The sequence below is a fragment of the Acanthochromis polyacanthus genome, chromosome 2 (assembly GCF_021347895.1).
Source record: "Acanthochromis polyacanthus isolate Apoly-LR-REF ecotype Palm Island chromosome 2, KAUST_Apoly_ChrSc, whole genome shotgun sequence".
Lineage (NCBI taxonomy): Eukaryota > Metazoa > Chordata > Actinopteri > Pomacentridae > Acanthochromis > Acanthochromis polyacanthus.
Window position 1 is genome coordinate 17203049 of NC_067114.1, and position 25636 is coordinate 17228684.

At 39.8% G+C, this 25636-nt stretch overlaps 1 protein-coding gene across 1 annotated transcript in view; it reads right to left on the reverse strand.

Moving 5' to 3' along the window:
* ush2a (Usher syndrome 2A (autosomal recessive, mild)) overlaps positions 1-25636 on the reverse strand; it is a 215554-nt gene that overhangs the window by 186015 nt on the left and 3903 nt on the right. Inside the window, exons 5-8 of the mRNA XM_051939571.1 lie at positions 22484-22652; positions 5294-5429; positions 1436-1499; positions 487-588 (exon numbers count right to left, since the gene is read on the reverse strand). Of these exons, the coding sequence (XP_051795531.1) occupies positions 487-588; positions 1436-1499; positions 5294-5429; positions 22484-22652 (471 nt within the window). The remainder of the gene's footprint in view (positions 1-486; positions 589-1435; positions 1500-5293; positions 5430-22483; positions 22653-25636) is intronic.

Consider the following 25636-nt stretch of genomic DNA (forward strand, 5'->3'; position numbering starts at 1 on the left):
TCAAACAAATTAGCAAACGTGTGGTTCAAATAATAGCTGTCTTAATACAAGTAATTTACTGTGGAAGTTTTATGGTTAAAGTTTTACCAAGAAATAATAGCTTCCAATAAAAAACTATCAAAATGAGACAAAATGAAACTCAAAGGCTTTTTTTTATAAAGTTCAAAGAGCCTACTTTATTGACAATTTTATTCCTAAAAGAATGGTGGATTATTTTCTGTCTGATTTAATATTAATAATAATTATAATTAACTTTAATTTACTAGAAGTGTGTATTTTCAGGGAAAAGGATGTCAGATTGGGACTTGGTATAACCAAATATTAAACATTAAATGACTCAGACCAGGTGCAAAAAAAAACAAAAAAAAACTACTGGGTCATAACCACAAGATTTATGAGAGTAATAAACTAGAGAAGCTTCATTTTGACATTTATTTGTTAAATGTTTTTGCCTTTTTCACCAGACAAGAAGTTACAATACTGTACCTTTCAACTAGTGGGTGCACTCTAGGGTGACTTGGAGGACAGCGACACTCTGGCTGAACATGGAGCTCAGGCAGAACTCCTGAGTACAACTCTACTATTTCCCTGCCAAAACAAGACACAGCATATTAAAAAAGAAGAAGAAACTGCAAAATAAACTGTAACAAGACAGTAAGGCAAACTATAATCTTATGCACAGTTTACTGGGAGATGAAAGGGACCAGTTAACTAACATATATTTAAAAGTTGAACTTGGACCGCAGATTAGCATTTATTATTAAAATGCATTCAACTCAAACTAGATGGCTACAAAATATAAAGAAATAAGCACCCCTCCCAAAAAAAAAACAAATCCAGAATGTGTCTGAGTCAGAGCAAAGAAAACAAAAACAGTGATAAAACCAGACTTCAATTTTGAGATAGTATCTTAACACACCTGTTAATGGGCTTTTGACTGAACATTTAGTGCAAAGTGGAAAATCAAAGGCATAATTTGAAAACTCTGTCTTTCTGTTTGTCTTACCCCAATCTTGATGAGACCAACTTGTCGGGTCCAAGTCCCTACTGTGTGCAGTACATCACTGGTAGGCAAAACACTAATTGCTTTGTATTGAATTCTCAGGAAAATCCTCTGGAAGCAGTATGGATCTTAAGATGCAATGATTAGCCTTCCCCTTCTTTCCTCTTACCATCTTTCCCTTTATCACTCCACGCTGCTCCTCTCTTCTTGTTGGGTTAATCTATAGAGTGTCTCTCTATTTCTCTTTATTTATATCCCTGTTTCCCTCTTTTCAATCTATATATCAATAGACTTTGACTCCTTTTCCTGTGTACCTAACTGTTCCCTTCCTCATCCCTTCAAACCTTTTCTTTAACATTCATTTCCTTTGGTCCTTTTATGATTCCTCCCTCCTTTTCTCCCTGTAGCTGCCTCTCATTCTATCCAACTCACCTGTTGGTCAAAGTGGCAGGATAAAATCTAAAGTCCTGCATCCGCCCAATGAACTGATTAGACCCTGGAGAGATGAAAGGAGAGTAGAAAAGAACATAAAGAAGGTGTTAATGGGTTTGCACTGAAGGCAGTGAGTGAGAGGATTTCACAGTATTTAGTAGATTATCTTATCAGTTTCTTGATACCAGCTAAGTGAGGCTGCCCACAGCTGCTTATAATGGCCAAGTTCACGATACAAAGCTGAACACGATCTGCCATAGTCTTCATTTGTCTCCACGAGAGAGCAGCAAGGCTTCTAAGGGCAAATTCATTAGCTTAGATGATGGAAGGCCAAAACAGGTCTGTATAAGGACATGGGGGTATTACCCACTTGTGTCACTTATTTTCACTACTAAGAGAAAAACAGAGCTTCAAGGGGTTTCATGAGAGTATTTCTTCGCTTTGTTTTTAACTGAATTGATTCTTGACTGTAAAATATGGCCATGTTAGCATCTTTTTTCCCCTGAACTATGTTAAAATGAGTATTAAGTAGAGTATAGTGATGCAAATAACTAATTAAACCAACTAAATGAATCGATTAGTTTAACTGTCTGATCAGTAAATGTCCCAAAAAAAACCCTGTAAAAACTATTTTGAGTTCCCAGTTGCCCTGCCCATCGTGATGACTTCCAAACACTTGTCAGAACAATGGTTCTAGACACAGAGACAGTCAGTTTACTACGACACAGAACAAACATGGTTTCTCCATAGCAAGGGAAGAGGGTGCCATGGCGCTATTTTATTTATTATTGCCAAAACAACGAGGTGAAACATCTTGATAATATTTTGGACAATAAAGTAACAGTCTTTCATCTACAGCCCCATTCAATTCAATGTGGCTGTTCCTCGTTGTAATATTTCTGACAGCATTATTTAAATTTATCTGCCCAGCAAATAACTGAATATACCCATATCAGGCTGATTGATTGGACAAAGAGTAGCACAGCTAATAAATCTCCTATGGCAAACACTGGTATTTTCCACTAGTTTCAACAAGAAATTAAAAGTTTCAGTACAGCTGAAAACCTTTAGTAAACAGTAAAATAGATCTGATATCTGAAAATACAAACAGCAACACAGTAGCTTAGAATTTAGCTTCACACAGAGAGATTCAAGGGAAGCAACAAAGGAGTTTTCTCTTTGTTCTCTTTAGTTTCTCCAGCACAGAGACACATTAGTTTAGCTGCCAATGACACACCTAAAGGGAGGAGACCATCACTGGCCAGCCACAGATAGCACTGCTACCAGGGACTACAGCAGCTATCCCCTGTGTGATCCAAGCCTACGGAAAACTCCTAAAGCTACAGCAGGATATCTTCTCTATTGAGAGGTTGGAGGAAGCAAATTTTAAGTTTTTTTTTTTAAAAAACATAATTATGTGAGAAACAGTAAAAAAGAGAAAAGTCTCTGTAAGAAGTTAAATCCAAAGTTGTTGCACAATATATCCCAAGCTCCCAACAATTCCTTAACAAGCATACATATACTGGAATACCTCAAACATAATGGCACAATGTCCAGACACACATGGGAATGCTGGACCGCACACCAAAGACACCATCAAGCACAAGAATAAACACAGGCAAGCCCCCAGCCCATCTCCACGGACAACCATACATATGTGACAATGTTGGAAAGAACATAAGAGGCCCACAGACGATGACGCTGGTCCAAAGAGGGCTGGAGTCTTTTTGTGTCCAACCAACTTCTGTCTAGTTTGACAATAACTCAAGAAGATGGATAACGTCTGAAAGCATCGACAGAACCCCTGCCATGTCTAGCTTTGTCTGTGAAAGTGTGTCTATGTGTGTGCTAGAGGCTTTACCACGTGTATTCCCAACAGCATCCTTACTTTAGAGAAAGTCCGTGTGCATATGTGCGTCTGCATGTATGTGTGTATTTGCATTTGAGAGAGCTTTGGCGTGTTTGGCCCAACTACAGAATGAGCATGTGTGTTTTGGAGGGGGGCGTATGTGCATGTAAAACAGAGAGAGAGTGAGAGAGTGTTATGGGATGTAAGTGTGTTAGATCAGTGTGTGGTTGTGCAGCCTTAGGCTTTGGCTCAGGATTTCTTTAGCGTGTGGAAATGGGATTATGTCTTCCTCTGAAAAGCACTCTCCCTATTGTTACTGGGATGATGCAAGGTATAAGCCTTAATTCTCTCTTCTCTGTGTAGGTCTCTCTCTTCTTTCTGTGTGTTTTAGTTTCTGACATCCGATTCTCTTCCTCTTCTTTGTTTTTATGTAGTTAGAATTGATGGCAGTTTATACAGAGACATAAAAGGTATATGTGGTTTCTGTGTCTTTTAAAAATCTCTGTCCTTAACTGACCCCGTCAAACACACGCCCGCCTATCATTATTATAAGTAATATCTTGCCAGTTGTCATTTTCTTTATCCATATTTCATTTCTGGTTGATTCAGTGGCAGTCATAATCATTGATGTTAACAGCCACAACACTGCAGTTTAAGTCTACAGGTATAAGAATGCTGGAGTGACCAAACATTCCTTAACCAGACAGTGTCTCAGAAATGGCAAATAACACTGCATTTATGTAGATCCTTTTTTTTCTAAAATGCTTTATAATATACATACCCAAAGAAGTAACAGTGCAACCAAGCAAATGCACTTTGTTTTAATCTGTTTTCATTAGCAACTGTTTAATACAGCTATGACACAGCTGCAGCAGAGTAAAGGGTAATCAGTGAGGCTGATGTAAATGGGAAAAATACTAAAAAAATTGCTTCCTGAGCCTCCCTTGGTCATTTGAATCCTTTTTGGGATTGGAGGACTTCACAAAACAAAAATGAATGCACAGAAGGTAATTACAGCATGAACACGCACTGGTTGGAAAATGTTGATCAGGAACAGTGGCCAAAACCTCAGTTCAATTTTTATGAAAATCTTAAGGATCATAAGGACTAAAGTCCCTTAATGAAAACTCTCTTTTCATTTTTCCCTCTTGATAAAAGTGACCATGCTATCCTTATCGACCACAGGTTGTGGTGGGCCTTTAAAGCTCGACTCTTGACAAATTGTTGTTGTACTTACAGTTTTCAGTTAGCAGGTTCCCCTCCAAAAACAGACATAGTTGTTAATCAATACATCTGATCAGCATTTGCATAATCAATCTACTGATCAGAATTCCAGACACAGCCCCCGGGTTCAACATCCACCCACTTACACGCACACACATAAGCATTCTCTCTCATTCCCCCAAGCCAATCACTTGCATTGATCACCCCCACTGATGTGATCTTCAGCTGATCAGATGCTACCTGCTGTGAACTAGGGATCAATGGCTGATAAACGAGAAGAAAAACACTCGTTTATCACCCTGGAGATGAACGGATATCATTTTTCTCTCAATTTCTCTGCTATTGACTCTGAGACGGCTCGCAGGCACCACGAATCAATCACAGATGTGTAGTTGAAGCAGGATAAAGGCTGGGAGGAAAATAAAGGTGAAGTAGTCATTGACACCATATTAAGCTATACAGACACGATAAACTACAAAGTAATTTTTCTCCTCTTGGAGAGAAAAAACAGATGGTGGTCCATGTGGAGGCAGATGAAGGTGAAGCTAATTGTTTAAAAAGAAGCTTTTGCTTTACTTTTGGGGTATTCTGCAAATAGTTTTCAACTAATTTTTAACTGATTATTGATAATTCATTGAGTGGTAGTATTGAATCTAACCTCTATTTTTAATAAACGTTTTAATAAACTGTTAATAAACAGTTTAGATACAGGAGATATTTTAGAATTATCTTAAAAATGTGAAAACTAAAATACTTAAATTCTTACAAAAAACATGAATGTTTACCGTTGGAGCCGAGTCCCACCCACATGGCACCATCCTCGCCGATATCAGAGAGCCTGGTGATCAGAAGTTGCGTGTCAAACGGTGTCCCATCCTCTTCAAGTCCATCCAGGAAAAGACTCACACGTCTGTCATGGATCTGGAAATCCATTAAAGTGAGACAGTTGTCTTTGAAGCCCAGCATGAACTCAGTCTTAGGATTGTGTATATTTTAGTTTTTTCTAAATTATATCAAATTGTGCCTACTTCACTATTTCATTCAAATAAAATTAATTACATTGAACAACAAAGCACTTTGTTTAATGAATTATTTGATAGGAAAGAAAGAAAGAAAACTGATTGATCAATTACACGACAACAATAACTATGTATACTTTATCCCAAGTTTCATAGCGCTAAATTACAAAGATGATCAAGTAATAAGTCAGCATTTACATGAACATTATGGGACACCATTAAGGTGGTGGCCTGAGGAGCAGCCGCAGCCATAAAGGTCTAGCAGCAGGTTTACTACTGTAACATACAACATCTTAGAGAGAGTAGCAGCTGCTCTGTGTGCATATATGCATCTTTTTTTGCAAAAGCGTAAGCGCACACCATCCCTGCAGATCTATGTGCATGCATGTGTGACCACGTGTGTGTGAATTATACATACGGCTAATCTTCCAGCTCATTTCCCCAGTAGCAGAAAGAGCCTCAGGCTAAACTGCCTCAGCTGCAAATTAGCTTTCTGTTTGACCAAAAATCTCCTCTCCACTCCTTTCCCTCTCTCCTTTCCTGATCTGCTGCATGAATATTAAAAACTGCACAGCAGACAACACCGTCAAAGCAGGAGCAGTTCCCTTTCACATCAAACCCAGGCAAAAGAAAGATACTTCCATAACAGGGACACCCCCCCCTCCCCACACACACACTGTCACATCCCCTCCATCCTCCCGCCAAAAAAACTTTAATGTGCCCTGTCCCACTCTCTCCCTTTACTGCAATCTCCAAATCCGGTGTTTGGGAAACACACTGTGGGACCACTGATAAACGTGACTCTGCCTGTCTAACTAGAGTTCCTCTCTCCTGTTTCATCTTTCTCGTCTCTCCTCCACTCTGGTCCTCCTTGCTTTGTCCTTTCTCCTCCTCACGAGGTCATTTGGTTCCTTCACCTTTTTCCTGTTTTTGAGTTTTCTCACCTCATTTTCATTTTCTCCATTTTCTCCCCTTTCTCTTCCCTCTCAGTTGACGACTTCCTCCACTCATCTCCCTTCCTGTCTCTTTCCCTCATGTTTATCTTGCCCTGTCGCTCTCACTTGTTGTCAGCTCTTTAGGGAAGTTGAAAAGGTGTGAGGAGGGAAATAAGTCCAAGTCAAAAAACGCCTTTAGGGGATGAAGGCAGGCCCAGACAAGTGTCTGCCTCTCAGAGGATAGTTAAGACGCCCAGACAGACACTTTCATGATGGCTGATTGAAGACTGGCAAGCGCATAAGAGCACAAGAGAGAGTGCTGGAGAGAATGAGAGTGGAAAAAAGGAAAGAGAAAAAGAGACAGGAGGGAGAAAAAGAAAAGTCAGAGAGCGGGTGTACGAGAGGGAGCTAGAAGAAGGGCCCTCTTTAGGAATCTCTAAGCCAGAGCTGTGTGGCTCTTGGGGAGATGTGAGGCAGTTGTCAGGCCTGATGTAAATGAATCCTGAAGCGCTTCATCCTCCTTAGCCGCCACGCGCCCTTTTGAAACACAGCCAACTCCCCTTTGTTAGCTTTCACAAACACTTTCCCTCCATTTTCCCTTTTTTTGCCCATCTGTATTTTTACCTCCTCCTTTGCTCTACCTCTCTTTGTCTCTTTCAGCCAGTGTAACTTCAGAGTCCTTTGAGAATAGTGGAAAAAGAGGAAAAGGAGTTAGAGAAGTCTTTAGTGTTGATAACTAGTCTCATTTGGACTGTGTCCACTAAGTCCAGAGGAAAGGAGAGGACTACTTCAAACTCTACCTAGCATCTTCCTTTTACACAGAGGACATGTCATTTTTGTGAGGAGTTTTAACTAAGGCACAACACAGTACTGTCACTGCATGCATATTCTGATACAGAGCAGGCCACAAGCAGTGATCATTAATTTTAACTGTACAACCAGGCGGTATACTTTAAATTGATCTGATTTTGTATTAAAACTTCTTGAATTTCACATTCCCTATAAGTACAATGACCAATTAGAACAAATAATTCATACTAACACCAAAGTTTAACCTTAAAATGTTCTTTAACAATTGTAAGCTCATTACAAAAATATTTGGATTATCATTTTCTTCTATAATCATTCAAACCTAAACTACAGGACAGTAATTTGATATACTATAGACGTGTTCATTATTGCTGCAGTATTTTTTTTCCCCTTCTGCTGTGTTATTTGCTCCTGCAAACTCAAACTATCACATCAGGATTTAAGTTGGAAATGGAAGGAGAGATGAGTTCAGCAGGGTTCAATCCTGGGCCAGCTGGGATATTGAATCTTAACCCCTGCACCACTTGTGGTCTCTGCCACCATTCATGGCTCCATTAGTACCATTAGTATCTGGCCTGGTTGCCTGCAGTGAAAACATTTTCTCCAGCAACATTCCTGAAAAAGCCACAACTCATGTTAAGCAAATAAAAAAGTAACCAAAATGAGGAAGGACAGCATTTTCCTTTCCATATTCCTACATTACATTGCATTATTTCCATTTTACAGATACTTTGCTGCTCTGTGACAAAACCAATGGCTATAAAATTGCCTACGTGGTTTATCATCCGTTATAGTGAGTGTTTCAGATCTTCTACCTGACCATCAAATGTAATGCACCATTTATTTTGTGTTTCTTCTACAGAATTATATCTCACAATTTCCCCGTTTTATTAAATAATTTTCTTCAACTTTTGTCTTTTGTTGTTGTTGTTTTTGTGCTCTTTGGGAGTTTCGCTTTGCAAAATTCACCCCACTGGCAACAATACCACCTAAGCCTCTCTAAAAGCCCAGAGAAACCCTGAGTGGAAAGCTTTTAGTGATCTGTAGACTGGCATTTTGACTAAAGCTCTTCTCGATTTTCACACTCCTGCCAAGCCATGGCTCAGTACACAGTGTGGACAGCAGTGTTTCTTCTAAGCTCACTTTGTAGCTGTAGGCCACAAAAGTAAGAGGTAGTAAAGAAAATAGGAATAAAACTGACACCAAGGCTGGTGGTCCCAAAAAAAATTATACATTATAATACAATATAAAACTTTTTATTTGATTGAAATCCCTAATTTGCAACCAGCATATGCCTAATGGAATACTTGTCTATATAATGTAGACTGAAGTTTTAAATTTTGTAAAAGTAAAATGAAGTTTTTCCTTCTGTATCATATTCTATAATTCTGCAAAAATATAAGTGACAATCAGTGTCAGACATCCTACTTGTTGACCGTTTCTTTTCTTAGTAACGGTAGAATGCAGGAAAGTCTGCACATAAGAGAGGTACATTGCTCACAGTCAACCACAAAGGTAGATGAGGAGTGGATTTGGGTGTCTATGGTCTGTAGTAACAATTCCTGATGGTTTATTTTCCATAAGCTTGGTCCAATTGTCACCTGTACATTATCACACTTAGGACATTATGGAAGTTTTCAATTGTACAACTGAGGCGTTTCAGAGGTTAAGGAGGCAACTTCTAGCTTTGAAAGCAGCAATAACTGACAAATATGTTGTCTAACCAAAAAACAAAATGCAAGTCTGTAACTTTAATGTAAAACTATTATCAATGTTCAAACATCTTGCTTTTAAATACATACATTACACTTACACAGGTGATACACCGTTACAAAAAAAAAAACAATATGACACTAAATATTTAAATATAAATAGAATTGAGAGTATAGATAAAACAGTGTTTAGACAGATGGCTACCATACTACAATTGTTGAACAGGGAGGTAGAAGCCAAACAGTCAGGCGTTATACAAACATCTGTGGCAGAGTGGCAGACTTCTAAGTAATTTTGTTTTATGTTTGAATATTGATTTAATAAGCCTAAAAGTGACAGCTTGAGGTCAAACTTAACAAAAAGAATATAACGGTTGATTTGTCTTAGAAACCAACTCTAGATACCTATTTTGTCACGTCAGATTATTCTAATAACAGCTAAAGCAATGCAAAGCTCTATGCAAGAGCCTATTGATATGTATGTGTGTGAATATAGTCGAATTTATGATTGAAAATATGCTTTTTGCATGCCACTTTCCACCAACATCTGCGTATAGACACTCCACTGTCCCTGTGTGACCTCACAGATGATCCTGTTTTCAACTGTTTCCCACATTTTGCACATTTTCTCTCTCATTTGCTCTCATCCTCCTTTGATTCTTTACGTCATTCACCTCTATTTTACATCCCCACGTTCTAAACCTGATCTGTTGAAGTATGCTCACCCAGCTTTTGTTTTTTTTTTCTTTCATGAACCTTCTCTACCCTCTCTTGTTGCTCCTTTTATGCCTGTATGTCTCTTCCACTTCACCCTCTTCTTTCAACCTACTCTAATCCCCGAGTCCCCATCTCAGTCCCCACACATCCTGCTTCACCAAACTCTCTCCACCCAGCCTCTCCTCCTCTGGGCTGTGTTGCCCTGTGACTGACTGACATGCCACTCTCTGATAACACACCTCATTCCACAGCCAGTGAAGCTGTCAATGGGAGGATAAAGACAGAGGCATAAAGAAGGGGGAGAGAGAGAGAGAAAGAAAGGAATAAAGAGAGACATGATGAACAGAGGCTGGAGTGACGAGTGCAGTGAATGAGAGAAAGATACTGATGTTGATAGAGGAAAAGCAAGATACATGGGAGACACAGAGTGACATAGCAAAGGAGATATTTTGTAAAGTGTACAGGGACAGTAAGACAGAGATGAAGAAAGCAAGGAAGGAGGAAGAAACTCAAATGAACAATAGGGAAAAAAACAATGGACAATGATCAAGTGGTCCAGACATAAAGCCATGAACCACAGCCTCCACATCGTAATTCTGGTTCTGTCTCCTTTCAGTTTTTGCCTCACTCCTACATCAATTTTGAAATAAAAGAAATGCAAAAAGAAACTGGACAGAGACTGAAAATAAGCCATTAAATAATGAGGAAATGAAGGAAATTCAGAAACCCAAGAGGATAATTATTAGTATGTAATAAGTCAATTCAACTCCTAACAGGGTCTAAATGATTCAGTAGAATGGTCTTGAGTCATTATCAATTAAACAGAATCAATTTCAGTTAAAGTGAGTACTTTTGGCTGTGTTACAATTCTAGTTTAACCAAAGACAGCACTTAAAAGGAAAGAAGGCAGAAAAGATGAGGATGAGCAAAGTAAAGTTGGGACAGGGTAAAGCCATAGAGCCATGGAGAAACAAACAAATGTGACAATAGTTGTAAGTTATTTTTTTTTCTATATTGGCATACAACTTACATTGTTCTGGCTCCACATAAATGTAGACATAGCAGACAATGATATCACTCTGCAGAAACAAAAGCTCCCAAGAGCCCTTTTAATCCAAACCTGATTGCCAGTAGCTCAGTTGAGCAAACTACACAGCTTGTGCTCAAGTTGCATCTAATTAGCTAACTTACAATTAAGCCAAATAAAGATCATTACATGTTTTAATTTGCACTGAGGGGGTTGAGGTCTCGTCACAGTGTAGTGCACATCTCCTATTAAAATCTGTCTCAATTTTTCAAAAATCATCTTAGGGATTAAATGCTCTCAACTTTACAGATTTAGACTAAGATCATCTTAATCTTCGAATAATTTTGAGGAAAAAAAATACAGAAATATTTACAGATCTTCCTGTCCTCTACGCACAAACCAAAGTGAGTGTAATCAAAAAGTGTATTTTGACTTTATGCGTCACCAGCCTGCTACTTTAGTATCTCCAGGCACATTGTCACCTTTTCCTCCCTCTTGCTTTCTCTCACTCTCTCTCTCTCTCTCTCTCTCTCCTGTTATCGCCTTCCCTCTCCTTGTTATTCACCCTCCAAGCCTATCCCACCCTCTTTAGTCCTCTCTCCCCCCTCTATACTTGCCCTTACCCACTATGAACTGTTAGCAGCTCTGATGTACAGCCAATATTCTCTCTATCATATTAGCACGGCTGCAGTGTGTAAAGGAAGAGATAGGAAGAGGAGGGGAGGAGGAAAAGGAATAAAGAGAAAGAGAGAGAGAGAAAGACGATGGGGAGGAGACACATTTGTTCTACTCATCTCAGCGCTAAAAGATACAATTACCTCTCACAGCATATTATCCATGTTTTATACCAGCCCAGGGCCCCATGCCTTTGCCTTGCCGCGCTCACCCCATGTAAGGCCCATATTTTAACACTAGCTATGACAGTTTATTTAAGAAAAGAAAATTGTCCCCAGGGAGATGGAGAGGGAGAGAGGGACAGTGTGTGCGAGGAAAATGAGAGGGAAAGAGGGAAGGACAAAGAAGGTGGAGGGGGGAGACAATGAAAGGGGGAGAGAATGAGAGATAGATGAGGTAGCGAGGGAGAGAGAAAGGGAGGAAGAGGAAATTATCTTCTGGAAAAAACAGCAGAGGAAAAAGATAAAGAGAAAAAAGAGAGAGAAGGGACATATATAAGGTGACACACCAACCTTTTAATAAAGACCATAAGTCTCTAAGACTTTTTCTTTCTGTGCAGAAAGCAAAGACGGGTCTCTTTAAAAAGAGGCATTCAGGAGAACATAGAGGGGAAGAGGAGTACACTACAAGAGGAGAAATAAGACAAGGCCTACATGCACCAGGTCGCCTACTGCTACCTGACAATTCATGACAAAGTATCAGATTGAGTTGAATTTGAGACAGTGTTGCCTGACACTTCAACCTCTTGTACATTTTGAAATGTATTATCTCTTTTAAAGAATACACTAAAATAATACAATCCAACTCCTTCTCTCCTGCTTTTTATTCCGACACCTCAACTTTAAGTATCTGCTGATACTGAGTGCTGATCGGACACTAGTGCTTTCTATTTTCCGCGCCTCGTCAGTGTACTGATCGGAAATACTTTCTGTAAGGTAATGGCGTGACTAATTAATATACTTTAATTAATGGCATTTACAAAGAATGTACATTTCACGCAGATCGGACGCAACGATCTCCATTAAATGCACCCCCAGGCAGCAACATGAGAAGGAGCCTCTTCTTCAGCTCTTAACAGGATTACTAACTTCTGCCATGCAATTTCTCCTTCAGCATGGATATTTCTAGAAGAGGCAGGTTAACATAACATATGCTCTTTGGTTATTTTTTTAAAATCCAAATCACCTTGCAACACCCTGGCTGCACTCATTTTTAGATCTCATATCTCAAAGCTCCAGTGGGAATGAAAACCCCTAACCCTGGCTCCTTTAGTGGTTTGCTCTCACTTTTAAGGTGGACCACACAGAACACTGGCATGAAAAGCCGATGTTAAATAAATAAATAAACAGAGAAATCTAAAGACAGAATGCAGTGGGCACACACACACACACACACACAGAGACACACACCTTTCTCTTCCTCTCTCTCACTATGTAATTGATGCCAGTCTCGTGCCCTTTCGCCTCCGGTGCCAGCAGGCAGAGGGCTACCATAGAGGTGTCCGCTTCACCCCTACAACAACCTTGCCTCACCTTCACACACGTGCACACAACCACGCATACACATACATCAATGCACTGCATAAAGCCTACAGTAATATGCATAAAAATGCCAGCATTGAGTATGCACATGCACATCTACACACACACATGAACCTTTAGTGTTTCTCACCATCTTTTCTGTCTCAAGTCTGCACGATGCAGATACACAACCATCAGGAGAAGATACACAATGTCTGGTGGGTCCACATGTGTGGACAAAATGTGTGGCCTTTTGGTCAGAAAGTATCAAAGATTAACAAATGCACAAATGCAACCTCTACGATTTCAAAATGAGCTGGATTTCTAAAGCTGGATACACAGCAGTGTGAGATCTGCTGTAAGATATCTAGATGGGATAATCCCAAAAACACAGGAAACACAACAAACCTTTTCCACTATTTGAAACGTAACATTACCATCCAGCCAAGTACACAGAAATCCAAAGTGTCCGGTAATGTTAGCACTAGCATTTCCAGCCAAGCATGCAAACAAGCCTCTTTTGGTAATGTCAACTCAAATCCCAGTAGCAGTTGCTTGTGTCTGCTTTTTCAGTCATTACTGATTCTTTTCTGTACAATGAATGAACTTTATTAGTCAGATATTTTAAATATATTTTATGTATAGATATTTGTTACATTGGAGTCCATGTAGTATGCAATAGGTGTAACATGTTGATATTTTGAGTGATGCCTACATTAAATGTAAAGCACAAAAACCAAAAAGACAAAAAAAAAAACGTGTGTGCATACTTGAGCAAATACGCTGAAATTACAAACTATGAAGGGAAGGCAGAAGGGACAAAAAGAGAATTAGAATGACAAAATCTGCAGTAGAAGGACCAAGGACAAAGATGAGTAAAGCAGAATGCAAGAAGGAGGAAGAAAGACAAAACCATTCTCAAATAAAGTAAGGCGATGAAGCATGTGCACATGATTCTACACAAGTAGGAAAGAGATGGAAAGGCTGTGGTGGTATCTGATCAGTCAGTGCAAAATAGTAGCCTTCTGCCAAGACCACACCAGTCCATATACGCACATACACACAGGCTAGAGTCTTCTAGTGTAATTGTGCGTGAAAACATTCATTAAGGCTATTATGGCATCCAGTAGAAGTTTTAGCAGCCAAACTGTCTAAGAGCAGAGTAGTGAAGCAGATGAGCTGTCAGAGTCTGGAGAACAAATTGGAGAGCGATGCGAACAACTAGTTCAGTCCCTGCAATAAATACATAGATAAATGTGTGTGTGTGTGTGTGTGTGTGTGTGTGTGTGTGTGTGTGTCCTTGTTATCCTGACTCCGCCTTAACTCACAATGACACTCAGATACTGACCCACTTCCCCCCTTTTTCCATCTTTTCTTAACTTTTGTTGTTCCTCTCTGTTTTTCTCTGTCTTTACAGGTGGAGCTCTCTGATAGAGTCAATGCACATGCAAGTGTTAAACATTCATGCTGCCGTGTTGGGTCGTGATGTGACGGTTGTGACTGGTTGTTCCTGCTACTGCCTCATCCGATAATGCTGATTTGCTCAGGCACTAACAGACGGACCCCTCTGGGGGTCCTCCAGGCACACAGTCAATCTCTGGTACTCCAAAAGATAGTATGTCAAAGCTATTTAAATCATGAACTCTCTTTATTTCTCTGTTCTTTCAAGACTTTTTTAAACTATTTATCTCATTCCTCTTCCTCTTCAAACTCTGAAGTTAGCACTTTCGTCTTGCAGCAAGAAGATCCCCGGTTCAAATCCCAGGGTGGGCCTGGGATCTTTCTGCATGGAGTTTACATGTTCTCCCTGTGCATGCGTGGGTTTTCTCCGGGTACTCCGGCTTCCTCCCACAGTCCAAAAATATGCTGAGGTTAATTGGTTACTCAAAATTGCCCGTAGGTGTGAATGTGAGTGTGACTGTTTGTCTATATACAGTGCCTTGTGAAAGTATTCGGCCCCCTTAAACTTTTCAACCTTTCGCCACATTTCAGGCTTCAAACATAAAGATATAAAATTTTAATTTTTTGTCAAGAATCAACAACAAGTGGGACACAATCGTGAAGTGGAATGAAATTTATTGGATATTTTATACTTTTTTAAACAAATAAAAAACTGAAAAGTGGGGTGTGCAATATTATTCGGCCCCTTTACTTTCAGTGCAGCAAACTCACTCCAGAAGTTCAGTGAGGATCTCTGAATGATCCAATGTTGTCCTAAATGACTGATGATGATAAATAGAATCTACCTGTGTGTAATCAAGTCTCCGTATAAATGCACCTGCTCTGTGATAGTCTCAGGGTTCTGTTTAAAGTGCAGAGAGCATCATGAAGACCAAGGAACACACCAGGCAGGTCCGAGATACTGTTGTGGAGAAGTTTAAAGCCGGATTTTGATACAAAAAGATTTCCCAAGCTTTAAACATCTCAAGGAGCACTGTGCAAGCAATCATATTGAAATGGAAGAAGTATCAGACCACTGCAAATCTACCAAGACCCGGCCGTCCCTCTAAACTTTCACCTCCAACAAGGAGAAGACTGATCAGAGATGCAGCCAAGAGGCCCATGATCACTCTGGATGAACTGCAGAGATCTACAGCTGAGGTGGGAGAGTCTGTCCATAGGACAACAATCAGTCGTACACTGCACAAATCTGGCCTTTATGGAAGAGTGGCAAGAAGAAAGCCATTTCTCAAAGATATCCATAAAAAGTCTCGTTTGAAGTTTGCCACAAGCCACCTGGGAGACACACCAAACATGTGGAAGAAGGTGCTCTGGTCAGATGGAACCAAAATCCAACTTTTTGGCCACAATGCAAAACGATGTGTTTGGCGTAAAAGCAACACAGCTCATCACCCTGAACACACCATCCCCACTGTCAAACATGGTGGTGGCAGCCTCATGGTTTGGGCCTGCTTTTCTTCAGCAGGGACAGGGAAGATGGTTAAAATTGATGAGAAGATGAATGGAGCCAAATACAGGACCATTCTGGAAGAAAACCTGTTGGAGTCTGCAAAAGACCTGAGACTGGGACGGAAATTTATCTTCCAACAGGACAATGATCCAAAACATAAAGCCAAATCTAGAATGGAATGGTTCACAAATAAACGTATCCAGGTGTTAGAATGGCCAAGTCAAAGTCCAGACCTGAATCCAATCGAGAATCTGTGGGCAGAGCTGAAGACTGCTGTTCACAAACGCTCTCCATCCAACCTCACTGAGCTCCAGCTGTTTTGCAAGGAAGAATGGGCAAGAATTTCAGTCTCTCGATGTGCAAAACTGATAGAGACATACCCCAAGCGACTTGCAGCTGTAATTGCAGCAAAAGGTGGCGCTACAAAGCATTAATGCAAGGGGGCCGAATAATATTGCACGCCCCACTTTTCAGGTTTTTATTTGTTAAAAAAGTTTAAAATATCCAATAAATTTCGTTCCACTTCAGGATTGTGTCCCACTTGTTGTTGATTCTTGACAAAAAAATTAAAATTGTATATCTTTATGTTTGAAGCCTGAAATGTGGCGAAAGGTTGAAAAGTTCAAGGGGGCCGAATACTTTCACAAGGCACTGTATGTAGCCCTGCGACAGACTGGCGACCTGTCCAGGGTGTCCCCTGCCTTCACCCGAGTCAGCTGGGATAGGCTCCAGCCCTCTGCGACCCTAGTGAGGATAAAGCGGTGTATAGAGAATGGATGGAGTAGGTTGCAGCAGTAATGACAGACTTTTTTAAGGAAGACATATCCAGAGTCTGTTCAGTAAACCAGTCTTTAATAAAAAGCAGCAGTTTAATGTTGTATGATGTTACATATTTCTTGTTTTTACTGTTTTTACTCAAAACCAAGGACTAAACTCTGATTTCTGAGAATGCTCTTAGGAGACAACGCATGACTGACAAACCTGTTGCTGGAAGAGGGATTTGGTTCATCTTAAATCACTCATTCATGCAGACAGCAAGTTAAAAGCATTTTTTCTCTCCTTCAGGCCTCCAATCAAACTAAAACAGCATTTTTCTTTTCCCAAAACAGAGCTTTACAAGCAAGTTCGTTTAGGCTAAGGTGCTGTGTGCAAGTTAAGACGATAATCTTTCATCTGCAAACAGGCATTTATTACTATAACAGGAGAACTCTTGTCAGCAACCTAAATCAAGCTTTATTTTGCTGTTTATTTTGAAACGATGAAAACAAAACTCCAGTCAGCTGTGCAGTCTGTCTCACTCCTTACTAGATATTCAGTGTGATGTGCACTTGTGTTGGTAGGTGTGGACAGACGTCGAATGATCTGGAAACAATAACGTAGACAAAATATCCTGTATCAAAACAAAAAAAAAAAGTGAACAAGGTTAAAGCAAAAGTTCAAGAAGGAAGATGTGTTCACTCACATTCTGCCTGTGTTCCTCTGGGTGGTCAAGCGCTTTTCTACTGCTCTATTCTCTCAGACAATGCATGCATTCTTCTTTCCATCACGTCCATTTTCCATGCTGTCAAAATAACTCCACTCTCAATCTCAACATCACTACACCCATCCAACGACCTGTCTGCCAGCGCTCTGTCAGCTAATCAGCCTGTGATCGACGTTCTTTAAGTTCATTGCAATTCTGTCACTCAGCTATCATGTTATAGTACATGCATTCCTCCTCCACATCTCCACCCCATCTGGGCGTCTAGGGCATCTCAGTCACTTCTAGTTAGACATATGCCAGCTCTGCTCCACCATTACCGGCATCCTGTCCTCGTGTCCTACCATCATCTAGGCTGCTGCATGCTCACGTTGCTGTGTTAAACTTTCTTTTCTCCACTCCATGAACTCTTTTCATTGAATATAAGAGTAGTCTTAGTTCATCCCTCTCATTTATTAGCTCAGATTTTGTTTGGAAGTACAGTGATTGGATGGAATTGATAAACTGGTCAAATGGATGAACCTTGTACAGAATTTGCAAAGGGCCTCTAGTTCAATAGCATTTAACAGTTTTCACACAGCCTCTTGTCTTTGCTGGTTCTTTCTCATTGGTATAAAGTTGCAAATAAATCTGACTGAAAAAGAGCAGCAATTTGAAGCAACAAAAACTTTCTCAAAAGAAGGTTGACATTAACTGATTGTGGTACGATGGCAATGGTCCCTGAACGGCTTAAAACAATGTCAATGGAGAGGTTTTTGAAAGATCAAAGAGGGCCAACCGACCCGAGCATGCAATGATGAGTGAAGGCCTTACAGTTCTTAATTAATGTTATGCTCCATGATATATACAGTCCAGAGAACGTGAACGCTGCCTCTGACGGGGCTGCTCAATAAATAGTTGTGTCATCAGCATAAAGGTGAACACTTGGACCTTGCAAATTTAAGCTGAAAATATTCAAGGAAATAAAAAACAATAAATAATCTGACACTACTGTCTGTGACACACCCCATTTAAAGGTAGCAGCGAGAAAACTTGGGGCCCTCAGCTGGTAAGATAATTTATAAGCTGTGCTCATACATATCAGTGCATTATGAACAACCCACTGAAATGACAAGTTTTTCTTCCGGCTTGTTGTTAGTCTACATGTTTGTGGACTGGTGAGTCATAATTTACTTAAAGTACAAACTTTATGGCGCATGAGATAAACTTCTCTTCTTTTGAAGATGATGCAGAGTTTACTTCAATCTGTCAATATCTAAAAATAAATGTGGTTTGTTAGCCTAGAGGTAGATGGATCAATTGAAATTTTACATCAGCATAAGTGAAGAGCTCCTTGATATCAATAAGCAATTTGGTTTTAACAGTGAGACACTTCAGATAAAAAACATCCATTCAAGAAACAAGCTATGGTAATTATACAGACTATCACCCGTTTGAAAAGTGGTCACACCCTTCTCTTCTTCTATCCACCACAGTCGTTGAGAAGCTTTTCTACAGAAAACTCACCAATTAGTAATAAATTCAGCAGAAATGCACTGAAAGGTAAGTCCCACACTAGACTTACTTTGCAGCAATCACTTAACCACACTGAGCCAACTCCCTCACTTCCCCCATCTCTCTTCCTCTGTCAGTCCCTCCCTCCCCGAGGCTACATTTTCCTCCGCTATTCTCTACATCGTTACCATAATCAGATAAGACAACTACCTAGGGAGCACCAGCATCCCTACAGCACCTTGCTCCTGGCACCATGTGTGTACGTGTGTGTGTATGTGAGTGTGTGTGAAATGCTCCTGGCACTTGGAAACCCGTATTCCTTTTGACTGTCTTTTTGGTGTTTTGATCTTTACAAACCGACAGATGACTGGTGTGTGAGTGTGCGTGTGTGTGTGTAATATAAGTGTGTAGGAAAGGTTTCTAAAGCTCCTTCATAGGGTAATGTCTGTATTGCGGGTGACAGACTGCTACAAATTACCGCTGAATTGTGAGTGTGTGTATGTGAGTAGATAAGTGTGTGTGCATGCATGAGAACAGGAGCATGCGAATGGTGTTTGAGTGTCAAGGATGATCATGTTTTTCTTCTGAATGGTCAAAGCAGATCACATCACAGTACCATTAAACAAAAGGCAGACTGATTCACAAGAATGCGCAAACACACATACAAAGTTTCAAATCACGTCCAAGCCACACCAACATAACACACTTTTAGCACAATGCCTAGAAGCTTTAACACCCTTCCACGCTAACACAGGCATGTACAACACACATATGCAGTATATTGTTCATAGACATACATGACAACCTTATTCTACAAGGCAAGCACACATACTGTACACACACTAGCTGGCATTTGGGCCATCAGCAATACTATATTTAGACAACAACATGTTTGAGTGCCAAATTACTGTACCATCAACACAGATCAGCAAACTTGTAATCTAAACGGTCAACTTAGATTTTCTGGCTAGGCACAGTGATTTTCTGTTAAAGTACTGGACAACAGCATAACTTCTTTATAAGTCCTGGCTTCTCAACCTAGCAATAAACAAAACCTAACCTCCTAATACACATTAATTCATGTACTTCATTTCAACATTATTGTTATTCAGCGATATATGTAGTACACAGTTAAATGAAATGGCACCACCATTCTGATTTTAAAGCCATTCTTCACTTATTACAAAATAGAATTAAATTGTTCAGAATATACAGAGGATTGGGGAAAAGGGGAAAATGCATTCTAAATCCAACTTATCTCAGAAAAAAACTACATTTTTAAAGAAGCAGGGAGCTTTTTGAAATCTCATAATCATTGAGTATGTTTTTCTTTTTTTTCAGACCACAAGCCGCACACGACCCTCTTCCTTTTGCTATTTCAAATCCCTCTTGTGTCCCATGGAAGCAATCTCAATATATGTGATATGTGCTTCACAGTAAAACATCACAGTAAATTCTCAGTCACCCAGTTGTTTTTTACAGAAGCTTCTACATTCACAGTAAAACTTTTTTCCAGCATTTCTGGGAGTAAAAGTATTTGTCTTTTCCGGAAGACTTTCACTGTTAAACCAAAGTAAGGAGTGCTGAATGTGCAAAAAAATAAGAGCTACTCAACACTGAAAGAACCGAGAAGAACGATTGATGACTGGATATTGATATGAACAAATATCAAGTTGGGTGAAAAAAAAGAAAAAATTCAAATGAAGACATGCAATGGTCTTGTAAGTTTTGACTTCATGAAATGCAATTTTATTACACTGATAACCCTGAGCTTGTTTATTATTATTAAAGATGTGCATTTTATTTCAGAATGCACATATACATTGTTATAATTAGTCTTAAATAATGCCATTAATCATATGGTGTCATAACAGAGTAGGTGTCAAGAAGGGGTGTTAAAAAGGTCTGCAGATCAAAGGTAATAAAGCCGCCTAGATTTAGTGCTAGGCCAAAAAAATGGCCTAAAGATTTTACACAGACAGACAACTTGAGTTACAAGCACTTTTAACGATAAGGCTTGTCATAGTGACCAGATTTTCTCTCCTAGCAGCCTTGGTGTTTTTCAGAGATGCTGAAAGAGAGAGATTGTCCAGAGGAGTAATCTGTAAAATGATACTTGTCAACAGACCAGAAAAACACACACACACACACACACACACACACACACACACACACACACACACACACACACACACACACACACACACACACACACACACACACACACACACACACACACACACACACACACACACACACACACTCATTTGGGGCCTCAAAACTCTCTCCACTTCACTAACTGCCATTTTCAAATGATCAGAGCTCATGAAAGCCTTTTCGGTCCATGGCAGTCTTGTATTTCTAACTTCTGATGCCTTTGACAATTCCTAGTTGATACATCACATAGGTCAAGCGATGCTAAGAGGGGAGAAAAACCGAGAAAGAAAAAAACCCTACATAAAAAATTATACGTACATATGCAAAATACACACACATACAGTTGTGCTCATAAGTTTACATACCCTGGCCAAATTTGTGAAATATTGTCCTTTATTTTTTAGCAAATATGTTTGTTAATGGAAACATTTTTCTTTCATTTAGGGCTGGTGTTCAGACAAAGCTATTTATTTTCATGCAATTGCTCTGACCATTCATGTTTTCAGTAAAGAATGGAGCACATTTTACAAATTCTGCCAGGGTATGTAAACTTATGAGCACAACTGTATAGTACATTAATTAAATTACATGTACCATTTAAAGAAACTAGCATTTTCCACAGATCAGCAGTGTTCTGTCTTTTTATAGCAATCAAAAATCAAGATTTTTTTTCATGTCCCTCCATTTTTTTCCTTTTAGGTACGATGTTTTAATTCTCTTTTATGCTACCAGGTTCTTCACAACAATGTGAAAGGATGTAAAAGTCTAGCTGGAAAAATACTTCTACTATAAAATAGTCCTGTTGTTTAACTGAGCCACTCTATTTAATGCAGTAAACAATATTTTATCATGATCCGAGAACAGCTGAAAATAATGTACAGAATTGTATCTATAGCATTTCCAGTGTATCAAAAGCCCAACATCACAACAGAACAAAATATTCTGCTATCCACAAAATAATGTAAAAATGCTACCAATTACAAAAAAATCCATCCAACAAAATTAAACAATTTAACGTAGCACCCGATGTTATTCTAGTCCATTTCCTGCACAAACTAAGCCGTGAAAAATTACCACAGACCGAAATGAATTAAATAAATCTAAAATCCAGCAATTTCACAGTTAGCTTTCCACACAGGATACACGCTTTTGAGATGTTGCATTGAAAGTGTGAGGCAACAGCTGCGTTGTGTATGTGTGTTTGAAGTAATGTGAATGCCCCTGGCCCCAGCAGCTGTTCCCAAACAGATGTTTTCCAGTGTAATTACCACTAGCTCACAGAGAGGACGAGAAAAAGATGGACAGCGAATGAAACAGTAAGACAGACACAAAAGAAGACAGAGACGGTCTGTGATAAAAAGAGACCACTCGGCTTTCACATCCCGTATGACAGCAGATAAAAACAAACCTGATGGCAGACTGATTGAACTTCACGTCCACAAACACACCTATGGACAACAGCAGGCTTAGCAAGGCTTGTGTCACCATGGGGAAACCCCAACACTTGAGATTTCTTACCTGCAAAACAAGATGTGTCCACTCGTCCAGCCCCAGCCTGCCCTCTGTCCTGAAGTTGATGGACAGAGGAGTCTGACTGTTGGACGGACTGTACCGCAGCGTGACTTCCTGCCCGGACACCATCAGGGAAAAAACCAACCGCCCCCCTAAACTCTTCTCCAGCAGCATCCTGAGGGAAACAGATAGACGGACATAAACAATGAAGGCCTCACATTTCACCAACCCCTTACATTACACAAGGGTCATTTGAATATTTTGCAGTGATGAGGTGTTCTAACTAAAGTGAGAAAGCAAAAGGAAGAACAGACACCAAGCCCACATAGTTGAGCACCACTATATACTGTCTCGCTCTGACATTTTCACATGGAATATCAATATTTTACATGACTGTGAGGTTTCAGCTGCTACGCTGGGTGCAGACACGCACAGCTGCCACGTGTCATATTAACCACCATCACTGACATTTTATAGGAAATCATGGCTTTTATGAACCCAGAGCAGCGTACCCTATAAATCACAGGCAGATGCAAGCGTGAGAAAAACCGCATTTGAATGTATGTCTATACATGTATGTGTGTGAATATGTGCCCGTGTGGAGATACTAAGACAGATAGAGATACTGAAGAAGCATCAGAAAAAGGAAAATATGAGCTGGTAAGATACAAAAAAAACAAAAAAACAACTGAGTTACGTGACAAAGAAATTGTTTTGTGTATCAAAATGCTTTTGCTTTTGATAGCCTCATAAAAGTTGTGCTTTAAGAAAGACATGCAACTGCAGAAAAATCTGAAGATTATTTTCCTATTAATCAGCTGAGCTATTAAAGGTCTCAAAACCGTGAAAATGTCCATCATAGAGCCCAGTTTGACATAGTTAAACAGCTTCTTTTGTTCGGCTAGCAGTCCAAAATCCAATACTTTTATAGATACAATACAGTTTTGTACCAGAGATGGAAAAAAAAATCCAGCAAATACACACATTAGGTAGAATTTTTTTTTCGCCATTCCTTGAGAGTCATTTCCTTACTCATGATTAAAGCAATTGTAACAAAAAAAATTGTATTAAAAAACACTTTAGGCCATAATTTCTTTAACTAATTGTTGCAAACATAGAGTTCTTTTGAGAAATTATCTCTTTCCATCATTTGTGAAAATTTCAATATGCACTTTGTTGTTTACTTGGGAAATCTTCAATTCACAAAAAAATAAAATGTCTATCTCAACAGAGAATCTTTCAACAAGATAAATATAAGTTTATAATCAGTTTCTGGAAGCGAAGTCTGGGTGTAATAAAAACTATGGTTTGTAAGAACAGGTGGCTGGCTCTGTTCATTGTTCAGATGAGGGGAGGGATGTGAAATCACAGAAAGAGGGAGAGACAAAGAGAGCGGGGTGAGGAGAGATGGACAGAGGTGAGGATAGAGACCTCCTTTCATCTGGCTTCTTTGATGGCAGCCATGATCGTCTCTACAACAAAAGAATGGTAGCCAACGACAGCAACAGAAACCGAGGCTGGAAGAGAGACAGAGTGAGCAGGAGGGGGAGAGATATAACTCCCATTCAGATGCCTTCAGCCACACAGGTGTCATGTTCGGCAGCCCAAGACAACGAGACCTGTCTGTCATCTGTATCCCCCCCGACAGACAACTTTACAAACAAAAATCACAGCATGAAATTTAAAGGAGAGATTTGATCTCTGTCTAATTCTCCGTTTGAGTTTAACTAAACGTACAGCGACATTTAACTGAACATTCAGTGAGTTACTAGAAGACACATGTAACCTGTCCAGTGTTGCGCTAGATCTTTCCTCAAATCATCAGTCAAGTTTATCTTTTAAGCACATTGCTGAATACACCTGTCTGCCACAGATGTAAATCCACTGACAGGGGAAGTGAATAACATTGATTATCTCATTACAATGGCACCAGCCAAGAGGTGGAGAGAAAAAGACAATAGTCAGTTCTTGAGACTGATGCGTTGGAAGCAGGAAATGAGCAAACGTAAGGATCTGAGCAACTACGACGTTAGTCATGATTCGACTTGTGGTGTATGAGAATGAGTCACTGCAGAACAGTCAAGAGAAAACACCTAAAATGGACACATGAACATCAAAACTAGGCTGTAGAACAATCAAACAAGTTGACCTGGTCTGATGAATTGCGCTGTTGACAGCCGGGTGCATGTGCATCACTTAACTACGGAAGAGATAGCAGCAGGATGAATTATGAGAGAGCGGCAAGCTGGTAGAGACAGTGTGATGGTCTGGACAATACTCTGCTGCGAATCCTTCAGTTAATGTATTCATATTTTATTGCCTTTTTAAAGTTATTTTTTGGTCTTTTTCCAGCTTTATTGACAGACAGGTAAGTGGGGAGACAATGGGGAAGGGCCTGCAGCAAAGCCATGACCTGGATTCAAACCTATGACTCCTGCATTATAGAGTATTGCCCCTGTTTATAGGTCGCCTGCTTAACCTGTTGAGCTACAGAGACACCCCAAGGTATTCACAATATGTCTCTGTCATGTACCACTTATCAACGTTGCAGTGGCACTGACTTCTTTAAGGAGGATAATGTGCCCAGCCATACGGTAAATATCACTCAGAAATGGTTTGAAGAGAATGGCGAGTTCAAGGCGGCCTACAAAACCCCCAGATCTCAGTCAGTTCGAGCATCTGTGCAAGTCCAATCCATGGATAAGTGAAGGCAATTCAGATAATCTATCTGCCACTACATAATAAAAAAAATTATCTTTCATGGCTTGGATGCCCAGTGAGTTAGGCTGGCGACTCAAAGCTACATAAACCACCACTAATGAAGCACCTGATTCTAGCGAAGTTAAGAGGGAAGGCAAACATGTGGAATAAAAAAAGACAATACCTCTAGATCTGCTGTATTCATTTTTGATATTTTTATTTTTAAACAATCCATCACTGGTCTGACAGCTTTTGAAGGAGTGCAATCCCAAATCAGTGGAGTCCTCTTCTACCAGTTACGCTAAGAAATACTATGACGAATACAAACCAAGACGTCATGTATGTTCAGCCCAGTTTAAGTTTCATGACGAAGCATCCCAGGTTGTTTAAGCAATCTACTTTACATGCTGCTCTATGAAGGAAGAGATAGGGTTGCCAAGCAAAGCCAGCTGATCTCTT